This window comes from Rhinoderma darwinii, chromosome 1 (genome assembly GCF_050947455.1).
Source record: "Rhinoderma darwinii isolate aRhiDar2 chromosome 1, aRhiDar2.hap1, whole genome shotgun sequence".
Classification (NCBI taxonomy): Eukaryota; Metazoa; Chordata; class Amphibia; order Anura; family Rhinodermatidae; genus Rhinoderma; species Rhinoderma darwinii.
The window spans coordinates 428371628-428389607 of NC_134687.1; the positions used below are offsets into that span (position 1 = coordinate 428371628).

The 17980-nt window shown below is 44.6% G+C and overlaps 1 protein-coding gene across 2 annotated transcripts in view; it reads left to right on the forward strand.

Annotated features, from left to right (window-relative positions):
• Nucleotides 1-17980, forward strand: part of ACACB (acetyl-CoA carboxylase beta) — a 251264-nt gene that overhangs the window by 25409 nt on the left and 207875 nt on the right. For both annotated transcript variants that reach the window (XM_075830496.1, XM_075830503.1), the window contains exon 2: nucleotides 11551-12073. In XM_075830496.1, coding sequence (XP_075686611.1) covers nucleotides 11559-12073 — 515 coding nt within the window. In that variant the 5' untranslated portion in view covers nucleotides 11551-11558. The remainder of the gene's footprint in view (nucleotides 1-11550; nucleotides 12074-17980) is intronic.

The window sequence follows — 17980 nt, forward strand, 5'->3', positions numbered from 1 at the left end:
ACATCCTCTGGCTGCATCCGCTACTCCACCACCTGCTATCCCTCCTGCCTGTCCTGGGTCTATAATTTCGTTGCCTCTACCTCCTTGCTACAACGAGGAACCTAAGACGCGTGGAGACTCCATTAACCAGTGTAAAATCCACTTCAAGTTATGTGCCCATCTCTTCCCCCTCTGATGAGGCCATGGTCGCTTTTATTATTTCTCTTCTCTCTGGTAAAGACCTGGCATGGGCAAACCTCATCTTGGAATGACAGGGTCTGAAATTCTCTGATTTGCCACTGTTTCTAGAGACTTACCGTACTGTGTTTGAGGAACCGGGTCGAACATCCTCTGCAGCTGCCTCACTGCTGACCCTCAATCAAGGGGGGTCAACTGTAGGAGAGTACGCCATCTCCTTCCGTACGCTGGCAGCAGAGCTGGCCTGTAATCATGAGACCTTAGTGGCGACTTTCTGGCAGGGCCTTACCTCTCGTATAAAGGATGAGCTGGCAGCTCGAGAGCTTCCTGCTACCTTGGATGCCCTAATACTTCTGGCAACCCGGATCAATATGAGGATCCAAGAGCGCACTCTGGAAGTTCGTCGGGAGAAAAGGTCTTCTCGACTGGCACCAAAATTTCAAAGGCCGCTACTGCCCTGTTCTGCTGCACCTCCGGAGGAGCCTATTCAGGTAGACAGACTGACTGTCCGATCGGGAACAGCAACGCAGACGATCGACTGGGTTATGTCTGTACGGTGGCCACAAGGGACATTTAGTGCGCCAATGCCCTCAAAATCCGGAAAATTACTACACATAGGCTTGATTGGAGAGATATTCCTAGGTGAACCTCTCTCGACCACTAAATTCTCTCCCAGACTTTCTATTCCTGTGTCTATTGTCACCTGTGGTGGATTGCACTTTGTCCTCGCTTATCTGGATTCCCGAGCGGCTGCAAATTTTATCCAGCAGGAATTTTTGACGTGACGTGACAGTTTTCCTTGGAGGTTAATGCCTCTTCCATCGGGGCTGGGGCACTCTTGTTTCAAAAGAATTCCAAGGGTAAGGTAGTATCTTGCAGATTCTTCTCCAAACTCTTCTCCAAAATCTTCTCCACGCTCGTGCCCGCTCTTTAAGGGCCAGCGAGCGCACCTGAGTTAAGTGCCAAATTAGCCCATGAGCACCCTGGACTATAAGGGGCCCAGCCCCTTCCTGCCTTGCCTGAGCATTGTTGTCGTTACCCTAGTTTTGTCTCTGCAAATGGTCTCCTAGTGTCTTCCAGTTCCCAGTGTTTCCAATTCCTGCTACTTGTAACCTGTATCCCGTGCTATCCTGGTCAAGTGCCGTATTGAGTTGGAGTCATGCTGTGCTATGTACCATGCCTGTCCTGTTACACCACGCCTGGTGTCCGCCTGCTGCCAAAGTCCCTTCTGAGCCTGCCTCGCTACTGTCTGAAGCTACCACAAGTACACCTATACGAACTATAGACTTTGACCTGTTGGCCAGCTGCCATACCGTTAAGGCGGTACGACCCAGTGGGTCCACATACCAAAACGTGACAGCACGCACCAGTCTTAGTGTTGGTGTTGCCTGCCCATGTTTGTCTTTGAAAATGGTCCCTTAGTTGTATCCTGTATCCAGTGTTCCGTTTCCTGTACCCCGTATACAATGTGTTTGTTCCAGTGCACTGTGCCAAGTGTCTGCTATGCCACGTGTTTGTTACGCCACGTGTCTGCCTAATCGTCTATCCAGGTACTCCTGTCCTAAAGACTATTATTGACTGTAGTTTATCCAGATGCTACTCCGCTACGGTGGTGCGGCCTAGTGGGTCCACATACCCCATAGCCGTAACAACATTAGAGCTTAGGATTCGGTTGTCCTATTTTTTAGTGGGTCTGTGGACCTTTTTAAATATATATTTATGTCTTAGATATGTGTTAAAGAATATTTCATATTTTTGATAACCTGATTTTTGATGCATATTGCATCTTTTTTTCATTTTTGGTTTATATGTATAGTCTTGATGCAGGCAATATACAAAACATGTTCTCTTGATCACCCCATCAAAAAAATATTAATTTATACAACTTATATTAACTGGTGGTGGTCACTACTAGATTTGTTTGGTTATAAGGACTATACAGTTTACTATTTACCTTTAATGTTCAAAATAACTTTATTGTAGAGGTCATTACAAGTACAGGGACTTGTACTGTGTACATGTTTTTTTTTTACTATTTGACAATTAGTATATAATAAATAATAAATTATTTTTAATAAATAATAAATTTTTTAAACTGTAATGTAATATATGTGTCTATATGACATTTAAGTTGCTGCGTGGTATATAAAAAAAAGTACCGGAATCTCCCCGGTATGCCTGATCAGAGGAGTAGTCCCAACTTATACTTTCGATGTAAGGTAGCAGCGTATCCCACTGTATAGGCATACAGTGGGATACGTCACCTGAACTAATCGGGCACAGTGCTACTTGAAGCACTGGGCCCAGGGAAGCCCCTGACATCACTGTTCATATAAGAACAGTGATGTCAGGGGCTTTCAATTACGGAGTCCCCAGCCAGGGTGAGTAGGAACGTCTGTCCACGGCCGTGGACGTTACAATATCCCCCCTCTTACGCCCCCTCTTTTTGGGACCAGAGCGAGAGAGGGTAGGGGCATTAAAGGTTCTCTTCTGGTTCCCAGGACCTCTCCTCAAGACAAAACCCTCTCCAGTCCACCAAATAGAAAGTCCTTCCTGCTACCCTCTTGCAATCCAGGATCTCCATCACCCCAAACACATCAGATGAACCGCTGGGAGCAACTGCAGGACTAGGCGTTTTACTGTAGCGGTTCAGGAACACAGGTTTCAGGAGGGACAAATGACAGGAGTTGGGGATTCTGAGGGTAGGAGGCAGTATTTATCTGTTGTAGGATCTCAAAGGGTCCGAGGAACTTGGGAGCAAAATTTGTATGAGGACACCTTCAAACGAATGGTCCTTGAGGATAGCCAGAGCTTAACTCCAGGAGAGAACGGAGGAGGAACTTTTCTTCTTTTATCGGCATGCTTTTTCATGCGGTCCACTGCCTGGAGGATCGCAGACTTTGTTTGCTGCCAGATATGCATAAAAGTCCTAAATGAGGAATTTGCTGCTGGTACTTCATGGCTGGCACAGGAAGAGGAACTCGAGGATGCTGGCTGTACACAATGTAGAAAGGAGACGAGGCAGTAGATTCACTTGTGTGATTGTTGTACGAGAATTCCGCCCAAGGCAGAAGTTGTACCGAATTGTCATGTTGGGCAGAAACAAAATGACGAAGATAATTCTCCAAAATTTGATTGATCCTCTCCACTTGACCATTGGACTGTAGGTGATAGGCTGAAGAGAAGTCCAGTTTAACGTCTAGCAGGTTGCACAGGGCTTTCCAGAACTTGGATGTAAACTGTACACTCCGGTCCGAGACAATATGCAGAGGAAGTCCATGTAGCCGGAAGATGTGCAGAATAAACAGATTTGCCAGGCGAGGAGCAGACGGAAGACCAGTCAACGGAATAAAATGTGCTATTTTAGAGAAATGATCCACTACTACCCAGATCGTGGTACATCCAGCTGAGGGGAGAAGGTCAGTGATAAAGTCCATAGCGATATGCTGCCAAGGGGCATCAGGAACAGGCAGGGGTAGTAACAGACCAGCAGGTTTGGAGCGGGTAGACTTGTTTGAGGAACAGCTCATACATGAAGAGACATAGTCCGCAACATCTCCAGGCAGACTAAGTCCTGTTTCTTATGGACATCAGAGTGCCCAGCTAGTTTAGAGTTGTGTCCCCAGCGGAGAATTCTCTTCCGGTCAGCAAGACAGACAAAAGTTTTTCCAGGGGGAATGTCTCTAATTTGCAGAGGGTTAGCGGCAATAATCCTAGAAGGATCTATGATGTATTAAGGAGTCTCAGTGTCATTGGTTACAAAGCGAGCCAAGACAAGCGAGACAAGAGGTCAGCCTTCACATTCTTGTCTGCAGGACGGAAGTGAAGCAAAAACCGAAATCTGGCGAAGAACAACGACCATCTGGCTCGGTGTGGATTTAATAGTTGAGCCGACTGTAGGTATGTGGAGGTTCTTGTGGTCAGTATAGATGATAATAGGATGAATAGCACCCTCCAGCAAGTGTCTCCACTGCTCTAAGGCTAACTTGAAGACCAGCAATTCCCGATCCCTGATGGAATAGTTGTTTTCTGCTGGAGAGAATTCTGAGAAGACGCCACAAGCCACCATCTTGCCTTTAGAGTTCTTTTGGCATAGTAGTTTTCCCGCACCTATGGAAGAGGCATCCACCTCCAGAAAGAACTGCTGAGAAGCATCAGGGTGATGGAGGACAGACGCGGAGGTGAAAGCGCTCCGGAGATCAGTAAACGCTCATTCTGCCTCCGGAGACCAATCCTTGGCGTTCACTCTCTTCTTGGTGAGTGCCGAGTTTGTGGCAGTCAGAGATGAGAAGTTCGGGATGAATTGCTGATAGAAGCTTGCAAATCCCAGAAATCTTTGTATGGAACTAAGACCCTGTGGTCGTGGCCATTTTAAGATGGATCTCACCTTCTCTGGATCAATCTTGAGACCATGGTCAGATACGATGTGGCCCAGGAAGGGCAGAGAGTTCCTCTCGAACACACATTTCCCTAATTTAGCATATAGGCGATTCCCCCTTAACCGCGAAAGAACTTGGCGAACATGCTTCCAATATGTCATCAAATCAGCTGAGTAAATCAGGATCTTGTCCAGATAGACCACCACACAGATATACAGCAGGTCTCGGAAAACGTCATTTACAAACTCCTGGAACACAGCTGGAGCGTTACATAGTCCAAAGGGCATCACAAGGTATTCGTAATGATCGTCTCGAGTGTTAATTGTGGTTTTCCACTCGTCACCTTTTCGGATACGGATCAAGTTATAAGCTCCGCGTAGATCCAGCTTTGTGAACACCTTGGCCCGACGTATTTTATCGAAAATTTCTGAGATAAGTGGCAGGGGATACTTATTATTTTTTTTTCATAATCTAAATTTTTATTAAGAATTTTAGCAAATACCAAAGCAAACAAGCCAAAGAAAACATCTCAATATACATACATGTTATTATTTGCATTGTCTGTAGTTCTCTTAGGTAAGACATTAGCATGTTTCAACATATTACACACACACCTTATCTGCGAAGTTCACATCTCAGGCTATAGGCATTGTCTCTTCTTGATAAGGTCTCATCATAAAAGTAAATGCAAGGCTTTGTGTAAAGTGTGTGATATCATTCTAAGTCCCATTAAAGGAGGGAGGAAGAAGAAGAGGGAAAGAGAGAAATAGGGAAAGCACAAGGAAAGAGATAGACGCCCAGGGCTAGACGTCCTGGGCTACCCAGAAGCTCCCCGTGTCCCACCTGCCCAGTGGGGGCAATGAGAGGATTGACTGGGAAGGAAAGAAGGGGTTCCCTTCTCCCAGACGGAAGCCACTGAATTAGCAGACTTCTCCTGACCGTCCCCTCTATGGAGGGGTTCCGCCTAGCCATTTAGCAAAGTGTGGCCCAGATTTGAAGGATGACCATGCACTCCACAGAGAGAGAACCGCACCAAAGCGATCACTGTCCTCTGCAACCAGAGATTCCATTCGACATAAAGAGTCCATCTCCGCTACCCATTCGACAACTGAAGGCGGTACAGTAGACTTCCAATGTCTAGGAATAACTGTTCGTGCCGCAGTCAGGAAATGCCGTAGTAGCCCCTTCCTAATACTCGGCAAAGGGCCCGGAATTAAGGATAGCAAAGCCATCTGAGGAGTGGGCACCAGCTGTGTACCTTCCACTTCTGTATAGATTTAAAAAATCGCTTTCCAGAAGGTCTGCAATACTTGACATGACCACCAGATGTGCAACATTGTTCCGGTCTCAGTTCCACACCGCCAACACAAATCTGACACCTCAGGGCGGGATACTTATTTTTAACCCTAATTTGGTTCAGGCCCCGGTAGTCGATACATGGATGAAGAGATCCGTCCCTCTTCTTCACGAAGAAGAATGCGGCTCCGGCCGGAGAGGATGACTTCCGGATGAACCCTCTCTCTCTTCTCTTTAATGTAGGCAGACTTGGCTAGGGTCTCTGGCAGAGAGAGGATAAACTCGACATCGAGGTGGCGAGGCATCAGGAATTCAACAGAGCAATCGTAGATGCGATGGGGAGGAAGTCTCTCTGCTTCCTTCTTACTGAAGACGTCCGCAAAACTAGGATAATGTGACGGTAGATCTGAGAGTGACTGAGGCAGTGGAGGTAAAACAGGACAAACCTTTGGCAGGCAACGGCTAAAGCATCTGGGTCCCAATTGGAGGACCTCTCCAGAACGCCAGTCGAGAACCGGAGCGTGTAGACGAAGCCAAGTCAGGTCCAGCAGAACAGGATTGATTGCTTTTGGTAGAACGAGGAGGATAATCTATTCCGAGTGGAGAACTCCGATTTGTAGTGTTAGTGGTTTAGTGACAGACAAAATAGGATCGGGCAATACTAATTCATTTACAGAGGCAACAGCCAGAGATCTCTCTAGAACTGTGGGTAGATGTATGCAATCCACTAAATCCTACAGGATGAAACTTGCAGCTGCTCCGGAATCCAGATAGGCAGAGGAGGAGTGTGATGTCTCTCCAGAGATGATGGTCACAGAAATAGGTAACTTGGGAGAGGCTTTGACGTTTCGGTGTTGTCCCACCTAGGGTTGTGTCTTCAACCAAACCTAGGTGCTGGAGTTTCCCGTCTTTTGTGGATGTTGGCGCATGAAAATGCCCTTTAAGGCCGCAATACAGACACAGATCTGATGAGCATCTGCGCTGTTTCTCCTGCTTGGACAATTTGATTCGGTCTACCTGCATGGGTTCTTCAGGTAGAGCAACAGGAGGAGGCAATAGTGGTCTCTGGAACGAGGGTGCCAGTCTGTGGAAACATCTCTCCCGCTGAACCTCCTGAGCACATTCCCGGATCATGTCGACCCGGGTAGCCAACAGGATAAGAGCACCCAGGGTAAAAGGGAGATTGCAAGATGCTTACTCGTCAGTCCCTGCCAAAATGTCGCCACCAATGCCTCATTGTTCCAAGCCAACTCTGCTGCCAGTGTACGGAAGGAGATCGCATACTTTCCTACCGTGAACTCTCCTTGCTTGAGAGTTAGGGAGTGGCCGCTGCAGAGGATGTTCGACCCGGATCCTAGAACACCGTATGTAAAGTCTCTAGGAATAACGTCAGGTCCGAGAATTCAGGGCCCTCTCGTTCCAAGATGGGGTTCGCCCATGCCAGGGCCTTACCAGCAAGAAGGGTAGTGCTGAACCCTACCTTGGCTTCATCAGAGGGGAAGAGGTGAGCACGCAGTCTAAAATGGATGGTACATTGGTTGAGGAAACCTCTACAGGCTCTAGGATCACCGTCATAGCGAGGAAGAGGCAGCGAAACTGTGGATCCGGAACAGACAGGAGTAGTAACAGGCAGTGGAGTGGCAGCAGCAACCTGAAGAGGAGCAGGGGGCTGATCCAGTCCGGCGATGATCGAGTTTAATGCCACGAGGAGTTTATCCTGGCGTGCACGCAGGTCACGCATATCTGACTGCATCACCTGAACCGCGGTCTTCGTTTAGCCAACGGGTTCCATGGCCTAAGCGTACTGTCACGATCTAGGGGTCTGTGGACCCACTAGGCCGCTCTCCGCCGTAGCGGAGAGGCAGTTGGCCAAGTCACAGTCTATGCAAATTTTATACAAGAGGGTCGTAGCACAAGGGTACATGAGATTAGTCCAGACGGTGGCAGAGGCTCTGGCATGGATGGGGCAGGTTGCGCCAGATGTGGCGGATGGTACCAGGAGTGGCAGATAACACCAGACGTGGTGTATACCAGCAGGCGTGGCAGGTGGCGGATGATACCAGGAGTGGCAGATAACACCAGACATGGTGTATAACAGCAGGCGGTACAACATGACTGCAACACTAGACAGGCTCAGGAACTAAACACAGTACGGGATACAGGTAGCAGGGCAGGGGAACACTGAGCAGGATAACACTAAGGGACCATTTGCAATACGAACATGGGAAAACTACAACAATGATTAGGCAAGGAGTGAAAGGACAGAGCCCTTTTTATAGTCCATTGTGATTACGGCTAATTAACCATATTTTACATGTGCGTGCCCTGGCCCTTTAAGGCCGGGCGCTCTAACACACTACGGGGCAGAGTGGAGCAGAAGTGAGTGCTGGCGTCTCCTAGGAAGGAGATGCCGGCCAGCACTCCAGGCCGTCGAAGGGTGAGTAGGGAGTGCCGCCGCGGCCGTTACACGTCACCTGATCATTAGTAAAGTCCTTGGAAGGAACAGATCATGTTCTAGTTCTTTTTATTCACCACATGTATATTTTATACATGTTAATAAATCCTCCAGAGAGAGTATTAATTACCTGCAATTGCCTGTGAATTCCAAATTAAAGTCTGATGTTAAGGGACAAACTAAATTTTGCAGTGACACCTCAAAGATGTCTTTTTTTCAAGCTCAACAAGCCTTTCATTGTAAGGTACACCTCCCATCCCATTTAATAATCTAGTTGCCCACCTTTGAACCCTCTCTAGTTCTCCTATATCCTTTTTACAATGTGGAGCCCAAAACTTCCATGTTCAAGATGTGGCCTTACAAGGGATTTATACAGGGGTAATATTACACTTGAATCACAGGTTTTTATCTTTTTTTTTTTTATACATGCTAAAATCCTATTTGCTTCTGCAGATGCTGCTTGACATTGAGTGCTGCTTATTAGTTTATTTGTTACCAGAATACCCAGGTCCTTCTCTTGTACCGTTATCCACCGTTTTATTCCATTTAATATATACAAAATGAATACTATTATTGCATCCTAGGTGCATTACTTTATATTTATCTACATAAATGTAATCTGCCATGTTTTTGGCCATGCTGACAGCTTATCTAGGTCTTTCTGTAATATTCTATAGTCAAGCTGAGTTTTAAGTATCCTACAAAGTTTTGTATCGTCTGCAAAAACGGACATCCTGTGAATCCCATCCACAAGGTCATTAAGGCCACATTCACACGACTGCGTTCGGTCCGTGTTATACGGTCCGCATGTCGTCTGCATTTCCCGGACCAAACACAGTTCTGGGAGCCGGGCTCCTAGCATCATAGTTATGTACGACGCTAGGTGTCCCTGCCTCCCCGCAGGAATACTGTCCCGTACTGAAAACATATTCAGTATGGGACAGTATTCCCGCGGGGAGGCAGGGACACCTAGCATCATACATAACTATGATGCTAGGAGCCCGGCTCCCTGAACTGTGTTCGGTCCAGGAAATGCGGCCGACATGCGGTCCGTATATTACGGACCGAACACGACCGTGTTAATAAGGCCTAATAAAGAGGTTAAAAAGAATGGTGAAATATTGAACGCACTATAAACATTGCATTTTTTTTAGGTGATATCTTTTTCCTTCGTCTTGTTTTTTTCCCTCAGTGGTGTGTGTTTTTTAAATCACAGTGAGGGTTGATTTAGCCTTTTTTTTTCAGGCAGCTAGTGGCGTTTTTCTCCTTAAGGGTATGTTCACACGCTTAACAAAATACATCTGAAAATACGGAGCTGTTTTCAAGGGAAAATAGCTCCTGATTTTCAGCCGTTTTTTAATCAAACTAGCGTTTTTCACGGACGTTTTTGGAGCTGTTTTTCTAGTGAGTCAATGAAAAACGGCTCAAGAAGTGACATGCACTTCTTTTTACGGGGCGTCTTTTTACATGCCGTTACTTGAAAATGAGGCGTAAAAAAACAAACGCCTCATCGGAACCGAACGCCGTATTTCCCATTGAAATCAATGGGCAGATGTTTGTAGGCGTTCTGCTTCAAATTTTTCAGCCGTTTTCGGAACGTTTACGGCCCAAAAACCGGCTGAAAATAGCCTGTGTGAACATACCCTTAGACCTCCATAGTTTTTTTTCCCCTCTTCAAAAAAACGCATGTGTGGATTTAGAATAAATGTGTTGCAGAGAGGAATCTTTGCATCACATGATCTTTAAATCATGTGAAAAATGCTACATAAAAAACGCAGGTAGTAAAATACGCTAGTTGCAAAAACATGACAAAAAAAACGTATGTACCAATTTAAAAAAAATTAAAAAAAAAGTGTGCGTGTGAAGAAAGACTAAAACGGTATAATAGTAAACTTTGCCATGTACTCCGTTTTACAATGATGCACCATTCCCCTTCTGCCGCTGTCTCATTTTGTTTACCAGGTGATTCAATGACATGTCAACCATGGGGACGACAGTTTACAAAACATGTGCTGATCTTAATAATTTGCCAACAAAACATCATTAGCAGAGTGTATAGGGTGAGATACGGACAGTGGGGGAGGGGGAACAGAGCATAATTGTAAAGGTGAATATATGGAAACGTTTATTATTATACTGTTTTAGGCTGCTTTGCATCCATTTATTTGTTAACCGTAAAATCTTCTCATTCTATCACTCTAAGGCCATGTTCACACAGCATATTTTCAGGTGTATTTCGGAGAGTAAAACGCTCGTATTATGCTCCGGAATACACTTAAAATGAGAAATTCTTAATGGACAACTGGCGTGTTTTACTATTGACCAAGTGGGCGTTGTACAGAGGAGTGTATGACGCTGACCAATCAGTGACCAATCAGCGTCATACACTTCTCCCCATTCATTTAGTCAGCGCATAGTGACACTGCATTGTTCGCTATGTGCTGATACTGACATATTAACGTTACTGAAGTGTTTAGACAGTGAATAGACATTCCTTCCAGCCAGGACGGGATGTCTATTCACAATCCCAACACTTTGGTAACGTTTCTGTGGTACTTACAGCAGACCAAGCTTAATCTCGAGAGATCTCGCTGTAAATTACAGGTTCTTCGAGATTACGCTTGCTCTGCTGTAAGTACCACAGAAACATTACCGAAGTGTCGGGATTGGGAATAGACATCCCGTCCTGGCTGGAAGGAAAGTCTATTCACTGTCTAAACACTTCAGTAACGTTAATATGTCAGTATAAGACAGCACATAGCGAACAACACTGTCACTATGCGCTGACTAAATGAATGGGGAGAAGTGTATGACACTGATTGGTCAGCGTCATACACTCCTCTGTACAACACCCACTTGGTCAATAGTAAAACACGCCCAGTTGTCCATTAAGAAACTAATTCGCATAAAGCTAAAATCGCTAATAACGTGGTGAAAATAGATCGTTTTTAAATAAAAAGCACTGCTGTCACCTACATTATAGCGCCGATCTCCTTATGTAGGAGATAGGGCACTTATAATGTGGTGACAGAGCCTCTTTATTTCTTCCTGTCAAAAAGACAAACAGCACAACAGACCCCATTATAAGTTAATGGCGACCATTTGTCGACAGTGGTATCCGCTGAACGAAGGATCTAGGGGTGCGTCATAGTTTCCGTTAGAAACAATAAACTACAACGCAGACTCTAACTGTATCATTACTGTTTATATTGATTACATAACCACATGTCTATTTATTTCTAGGTCTCTGAATGCTACTATTTACCCCTTTATTGCTGGCTGTATTATGGCTAATTTGGAAAACGTGGGGGTTCCAGCGTAAGAAGTACAGAGAAGGTTCTGATACATATGAAACAGTAATGGATATAGACAAATCATGTACAGAGACTTTACAGCAGGATGAAGCTGCTGGTCCATCAGGACCAGAAAAATGTTCCAAGACACAAATAGGAAGCAACTCAGCCAATCAGGCACCGCATGTAGGACCAGATTTACCACCAGTTGTTCCATCTCCGGCAAAACCAGAGCAGAAACAGTTGAAATTTGCTCCCTCAAAAGGGAGTGTTTCGGAACCAAGGCATACAAACGTAAGGAAACCACCTCTTTCTAGGTTTATCCTGGGTTCTTCTGAGGACAACTCTTCTGATGACGAGTGTACTGTTGGCTCTTTTAAAGGCCCAAGAAAAAGCACTCTCACCAGTAGTGGATCACAGACTCCATCCCTATCATCATTACCGGAAATAGAGCCATTAGCCACCACAATAAGGTAAGCTGAGCATTTAGTCATATGATGGCGTGCCTATGTGCTCTTTAACCCCTTAAGGACACAGCCATTTTTTTCAAATCGGACATGTCACTTTATGTGGTAATAACTTTGGAATGCTTTTATGTGTCCAAGCAATTCTGAGTTTGTTTTCTCCTGACACATTGTACTTTATATTAGTGGTAAAATTTGGGCAATATATTTAGTGTTTATTTGTGAAAAACACCAAAATTCTGAGAAAATTTGCAAAAATTTGCATTTTTCTGAATTCAAATGTATTTGCTTGTAAGACAGATAGTAATACCACACAAAGCAGTTACTAGTTAACATTTCCCATATGTCTACTTTATGTTGGCATCATTTTTTTAAAGTCCTTTTTTTTTTTCTAGGATTGCAAGGTTTATAACTTTAGCAGCAATTTCTCACATTTTCAATAACATTTCAAAAGCCTAGTTTTTCAAAGACCAGTTCAGTTCTGAAGTGGCTTTGAGGGCCTTTTGTATTAGAAAGTCCCCATAAATCACCCCATTTTAAAAACTGCACCCTCAAAGTATTCAAAACAGCATTCAGAAAGCTTCTTAAACCCTTAGGGTATGTTCACACGCCCTATTTACGGACGGAATTCAGGCGTTTTACGCCTCGAATTACGGCCGAAAAAACGTCTCCAAACATCTGCCCATTGAATTCAACGGGTCTTACGGTGTTCTGTGAAGACGCTCGCCTCAAATAAGTGCATGTCACTTCTTGGGACGTAATTGGAGCCGTTTTTCATTGACGCCAATGAAAACCAGCTCTAATTACGTCCGTAAAAGACGGCGCGAAAAACGCGTGCACTTGTCAAAACGTCTGAAATTCAGGAGCTGTTTTCGCCTTTTCAGACGTAATTGGCGTTGCCGTGTGAACATACCCTTAGTCGTTTCACAGTAATTTTTTTTGTCAAAATTCATTTGTAATAAATTTTTCCCTGTAACACAGATGGTTTTACCAGAGAAACGCAACTCAATATTTATTGCCCAGATTCTGCAGTTTTTATAAATATCCCACATGGACTGAAACACAGGCCTCCGAAGCAAAGAAGCACCTAGTGGATTTTGGGGCCTCCTTTTTTTTTTTTGAATATATTTTAGGCACCATGTCAGGTATGAAGAGGTCTTGTAGTGTCAAAACAGTGGAAACCCCCAAAAGTGACCCCATTTTGGAAATTTATCTAGGGGTATAGTTATCATTTTGACCCCCCACATTTGTAAAGCAATTTCTCCCGATTACGGCAATGCCCCATACTGCTGTTTGGACCCACAGCAGGGCTCACAAGGGAAGGAGCACCATTTGGATTTTGGAGCGCAGATTTTTCTGGAATGGTTTTCAGTGCCATGTTGTGTTTGCAACGCCTTGGAGGCACCAAAACCGTGGAAACCTCCAAACAGTGACCCCATTTTGGAAACTACACCCCTCAAGGAATATTTATAGGCGTATAGTTAGCATTTTGACCCCACAGGTTTTTTGCAGAATTTATTGGAATTAGGCCGTGAAATTGCAAATCTAATTTTTTTCTAATAAAATGTAGTGTTACCTCAGATTTTTTCATTTTCACAATAGATCAAGGAGAAAAATTACCCCAACATTTGTAAAGCAAACTCTTCTGAGCACAGTAATACCCCATATGTGGTTATAAACGGCTGTTTAGACACACAGCAGGGCTTAGAAGGGAAGGAGCACCATTTGACTTTTGGAGCTCAAGTTTTGCCATGTCACATTAGCAAAGCCCGTCACGGGCCAAAACAGTGCAAACCCCGCAAAAGTGATCCCATTTGGGAACCTACATCCCTCAAGGAATTTATATAGTGAGCATTTTGACCCCACTGTTTTTTTTTTGCTGAATTTATTGGAATTAGGCAGTGAAAATGAAAATCCACAGAAAAAAGCACCCCAACAATTCTAAAGTAATTTCTCCTGAGTATGGCAATACCCATATGTGATAATAAACTGCTGTTTGGACACACCGCAGGGCTCAGAATGGCAGGAGTGCTACTTGGCATGCAGATTTTGCTTGATTGGTTTTTGGGCGCCATGTCGCATTTGCAGAGCCCCTGAGGTACCAGTACAGTAGAAACCCATGAGACGTGACTCCATTTTGGAAACTATACCCCTCAGGGCATTCTTCTAGGGGTGTAGTGAGAATTTTGATCCCACAGGTGTTTCATAGATTTTATTAGAATTAGGCAGTGAAAATGAAAAATTAAATAAAATAAAAAATGTTGTTTTTGCTCCCAATTTTTTATATTCACAAGGGGTAATAGGAGAACGAAACCACACAATTTGTTACTCAGTTTCTCCCGAGTACTGCAATATCCATGTGTGACCCTAAACTGCTGTTTGGGCACATGGCAGAGCTCAAAACTAGAGCGTATTGTGCCATTTTAGTGCACAATATGTTTTGCCCAGTTCGTGCCACAGAAGACAAATACCTCAAACTGTTAAGCGGGTTCTCCCGGGTATGGCAATGCCATATATGTGGACGTAAACTGCTGTTTGGGCACGCTGTAGGGTTCAGAAGGGAGAGAGCGCCATTTGGCTGTTGGAGTAGTTCTGTTTCGGTTTTTTTGCTGGTATTTCAGTTTATGTTGTGGAGGCATATGTAATCTGTGCGGAGTACATCAGGGCATAATAAGAGGGTACAATAATGCAGTAAATAAATAATAATTCATAGATGTGTGGCCAGTGTCGCACTGATAAATGGTGCCCGATCTTATCCGCTTTTGGAACACACTGCACATTTTGCATCGCTATATTCTGAGAGCCAGAACCTTTTATTTTTTCGCCCCCAGAGCTTTGTGAAAGCTTGTCGCGGGACAATCTCTAGTTATCATTGGTACCATTTTGGGGTACATGCGATTTTTATTTATTTTTTGATCACTTTTATTTCATTTTTTGGCAAGCGAGGTGACCCAAAACCAGAAATTCCGACAATGTTTTTTATTCTCTTTTTTTACGGCGTTCACTGTGCGCTATAAATGACATATTTACTTTATTCTGCGGGTCCATACGATTACAACGATAACATATGTTAAGTTTTTTTTATGTTTTGCAGCGTCTGCACAATAAAATCACTTGTTTCAAATAATAAATTTTTTCTGTGACCATATTCTGAGAGCCATAACTTTTTTATTGGTCAGAGGGGGCTTGAGAAAGCGTTATACGCGAAATGTCTGTTGCCGGACGCGGTCTTAGTCTTTCTCTCACACCTTTTTTACAAGGAATTTTCGTCATCAAACCGAGTGACTGCGACTTTTTTTTCTCTTTCATTGTGTTTTTTATTTTTCCGTCAAAAAAGCTGTGGGAGGTTTTGGTTTTTGCGGGACGGGCTGTAGTTTTTAGTGGTATAATTTTGGGGTATATGCGACTTTTAGATTTACATGCCGCTAAAATAGCATGATATTTTTATAGTTCGGGTCGTTACGGAAGCGGTGATACCAAATATGTGTACTTTTTTTTTATGTTTTCCCTTTTTTCCTATAATAGACTTATTATGGGAAAAAAGGCTTAATTTATTTATTTTTACAACATTTTTATTAACTTTTTTGAATCTTTTTTTTTTTTTTTGTCCCACTATAGGACTTAAAGGCAGGAAGCCCTGATTGCTATTCTAATACACTGCATCACCTACATAGTGTATTAGAGCTGTCAGCTATTCACTGAAAGCAAGCCTACTAGACTTCGCCTACAGGCAGGGCCTAATAGGCTTCCGTACTAGGAGGCCATTGTTAGGCCTACGGTTGCCATAGTAACAATCTGAACCCCCACAGGGGGCCGATCGTTGCCATTAGCAACCATCTGGTGCGATCTAACCACCTAGATGCAGCGATTGCTTTTAAACACTGCATCTAAGGGGTTAATCGGCCGGATCGGAGCCTAGCTCCGGTCCTGGCCGTTTACAGCAGGATGTCAGCTGTGACAAACAGCTGACACCCGCGACTAATGGCGCAGGCTCAGCTTCTGAGCCTGCGCCATTTTCTTGGCCCTGATAGCAAACCTTTTAGGCTCCGCCACTAGGTGGGGCCTAAAAGGCTTCAGTACTTGGCAGATTGGAGGCCATTTTCAGGCCTCCGGTTGCCATGGCAACCTTCGCCGCCCCCGAGAATACGTCTCAGGGGTGCCAACAGGATAGAAACCACCAAGATGCAGCGATCGCTTTTGATCACTGCATCTAAGGGGTTAATCGGCCGGATTGGAGGCTAGCTCCGGTTCTTGCCGTTACAGTGGGGTGTCGGCTGTAATATACCGCAAACACACTAGTGCCCATCGTGTAACTGTACGTGATTTTGCGGGAAGGGGTTAACAGAACATTTATTTATTTTTTATAAATTCTTTTATTTGTCATTTTGTTATTTTATATCACAAATCGTACAAATAATATACACAACATAGTGCGAAAAAGGCAGTGAAAAACATGCAACAGATCACAGGTCAGTTATCAGCCTCACATCAACACATGGGGTCACCTGAGAGTTCCATGTCGCTGAAAACACTTATTTAAGGAATGTCCGATATGCACCCTGAACCCGCAGCCGTGCATGGTATGTCCTAAGTGTGCATAAGAGCATTAAAGAGAGAAACAGAGACAGAGAGAAGGAGAGGCAAATTAGTAAGGAAAGAAAGAAGAGAAAAATGGGGAGGGGGAAGGGATCTGACCTGACATTCCGGATCTAGACAGGAATTCACGAGGCCATGATGATTTTATATTCCTCGGTCGTTTGGAAACGAATCCATTCACGCCATGTTTTTAGGAAGGAGGCATGAGACCCCTTCATTGATGCCGTGAGGTCCTCCATTCTCATGATTTCCTGGATCTTGCCGAACCACATGCCCACCGTCGGAGGACAGGACTGTCTCCACAGTGCAGGAACACATGCCCTAGCCGCGTTTACCAAGTGTCGAACTACCGAACGTCTATACGAGGGCAGTGGGACCTCACACAGATGAAGCAGGAAGAGGCCCGGGGATCTCGGGAGAAGGTAATCCGTAAACTTTGAGGAAATGCGCCACACCTCGGACCAGAACCCAGTCAGGAGTGGGCAGTCCCAGAAAACAGAACATTATTTTTTAAGGATAAACTTTGGTTATAAGTTTCCAATGTAAGGCCGGATTCACACGAGCGTGTGCGTTTTGCGCACACAAAAAACGCTGCGTTTTGCCTGCGCAAAAGGCACTTAACAGCTCCGTGTGGCATCAGCATATGATGCGCGGCTGCGTGCTTTTCGCGCAGCCGCCATCATTATGACACTCCGTTTGGATGTTTGTAAACAGAAAAGCACGTGGTGCTTTTCTGTTTTCATTCATCCTTTTCACAGCTGTTGCGCGAATCACGCTTGTCCCACGGAAGGGCTTCCGTGTGGGGCGCGTGATTTTCACGCACCCATTGACTTCAATGGGTGCGTGATGCGCGAAATACGCTCAAAGAACGGACATGTCGTGACTTTTTCGCTGCAGACTCGCGCAGCGTAAAAATCACGCACCTGTCTGCACGGCCCCATAGACTAGTATAGGTCCGTGCGACGCGCGTGAAAATCACGCGCGTTGCACGGACGTATATCCCGTTCGTCTGAATAAGCCCTAAGGGTGACTAAGGATAGCTGCACAAAACCTAAGGCCTCATTAAAAGTGTACACGTTACACATTTGCGTATTTTGGTCAGTGTTTTTTCATCAGTATTTGTAAGCCAAAACCAGGTATGGATCCTACACAGAGCAAAAAGTATAATGGAAAGATCTGCACCTCTTGTGTGTTATGAACTTACGCCTGGTTTTGGCTTACAAATACTGATCAAAATACGCAAGAGTGAATGAGGCCTAAAATAAACTTTCTGAAGTAGTAATGTTATCATTTGTTATTTATGGCCAATAGACATAATCC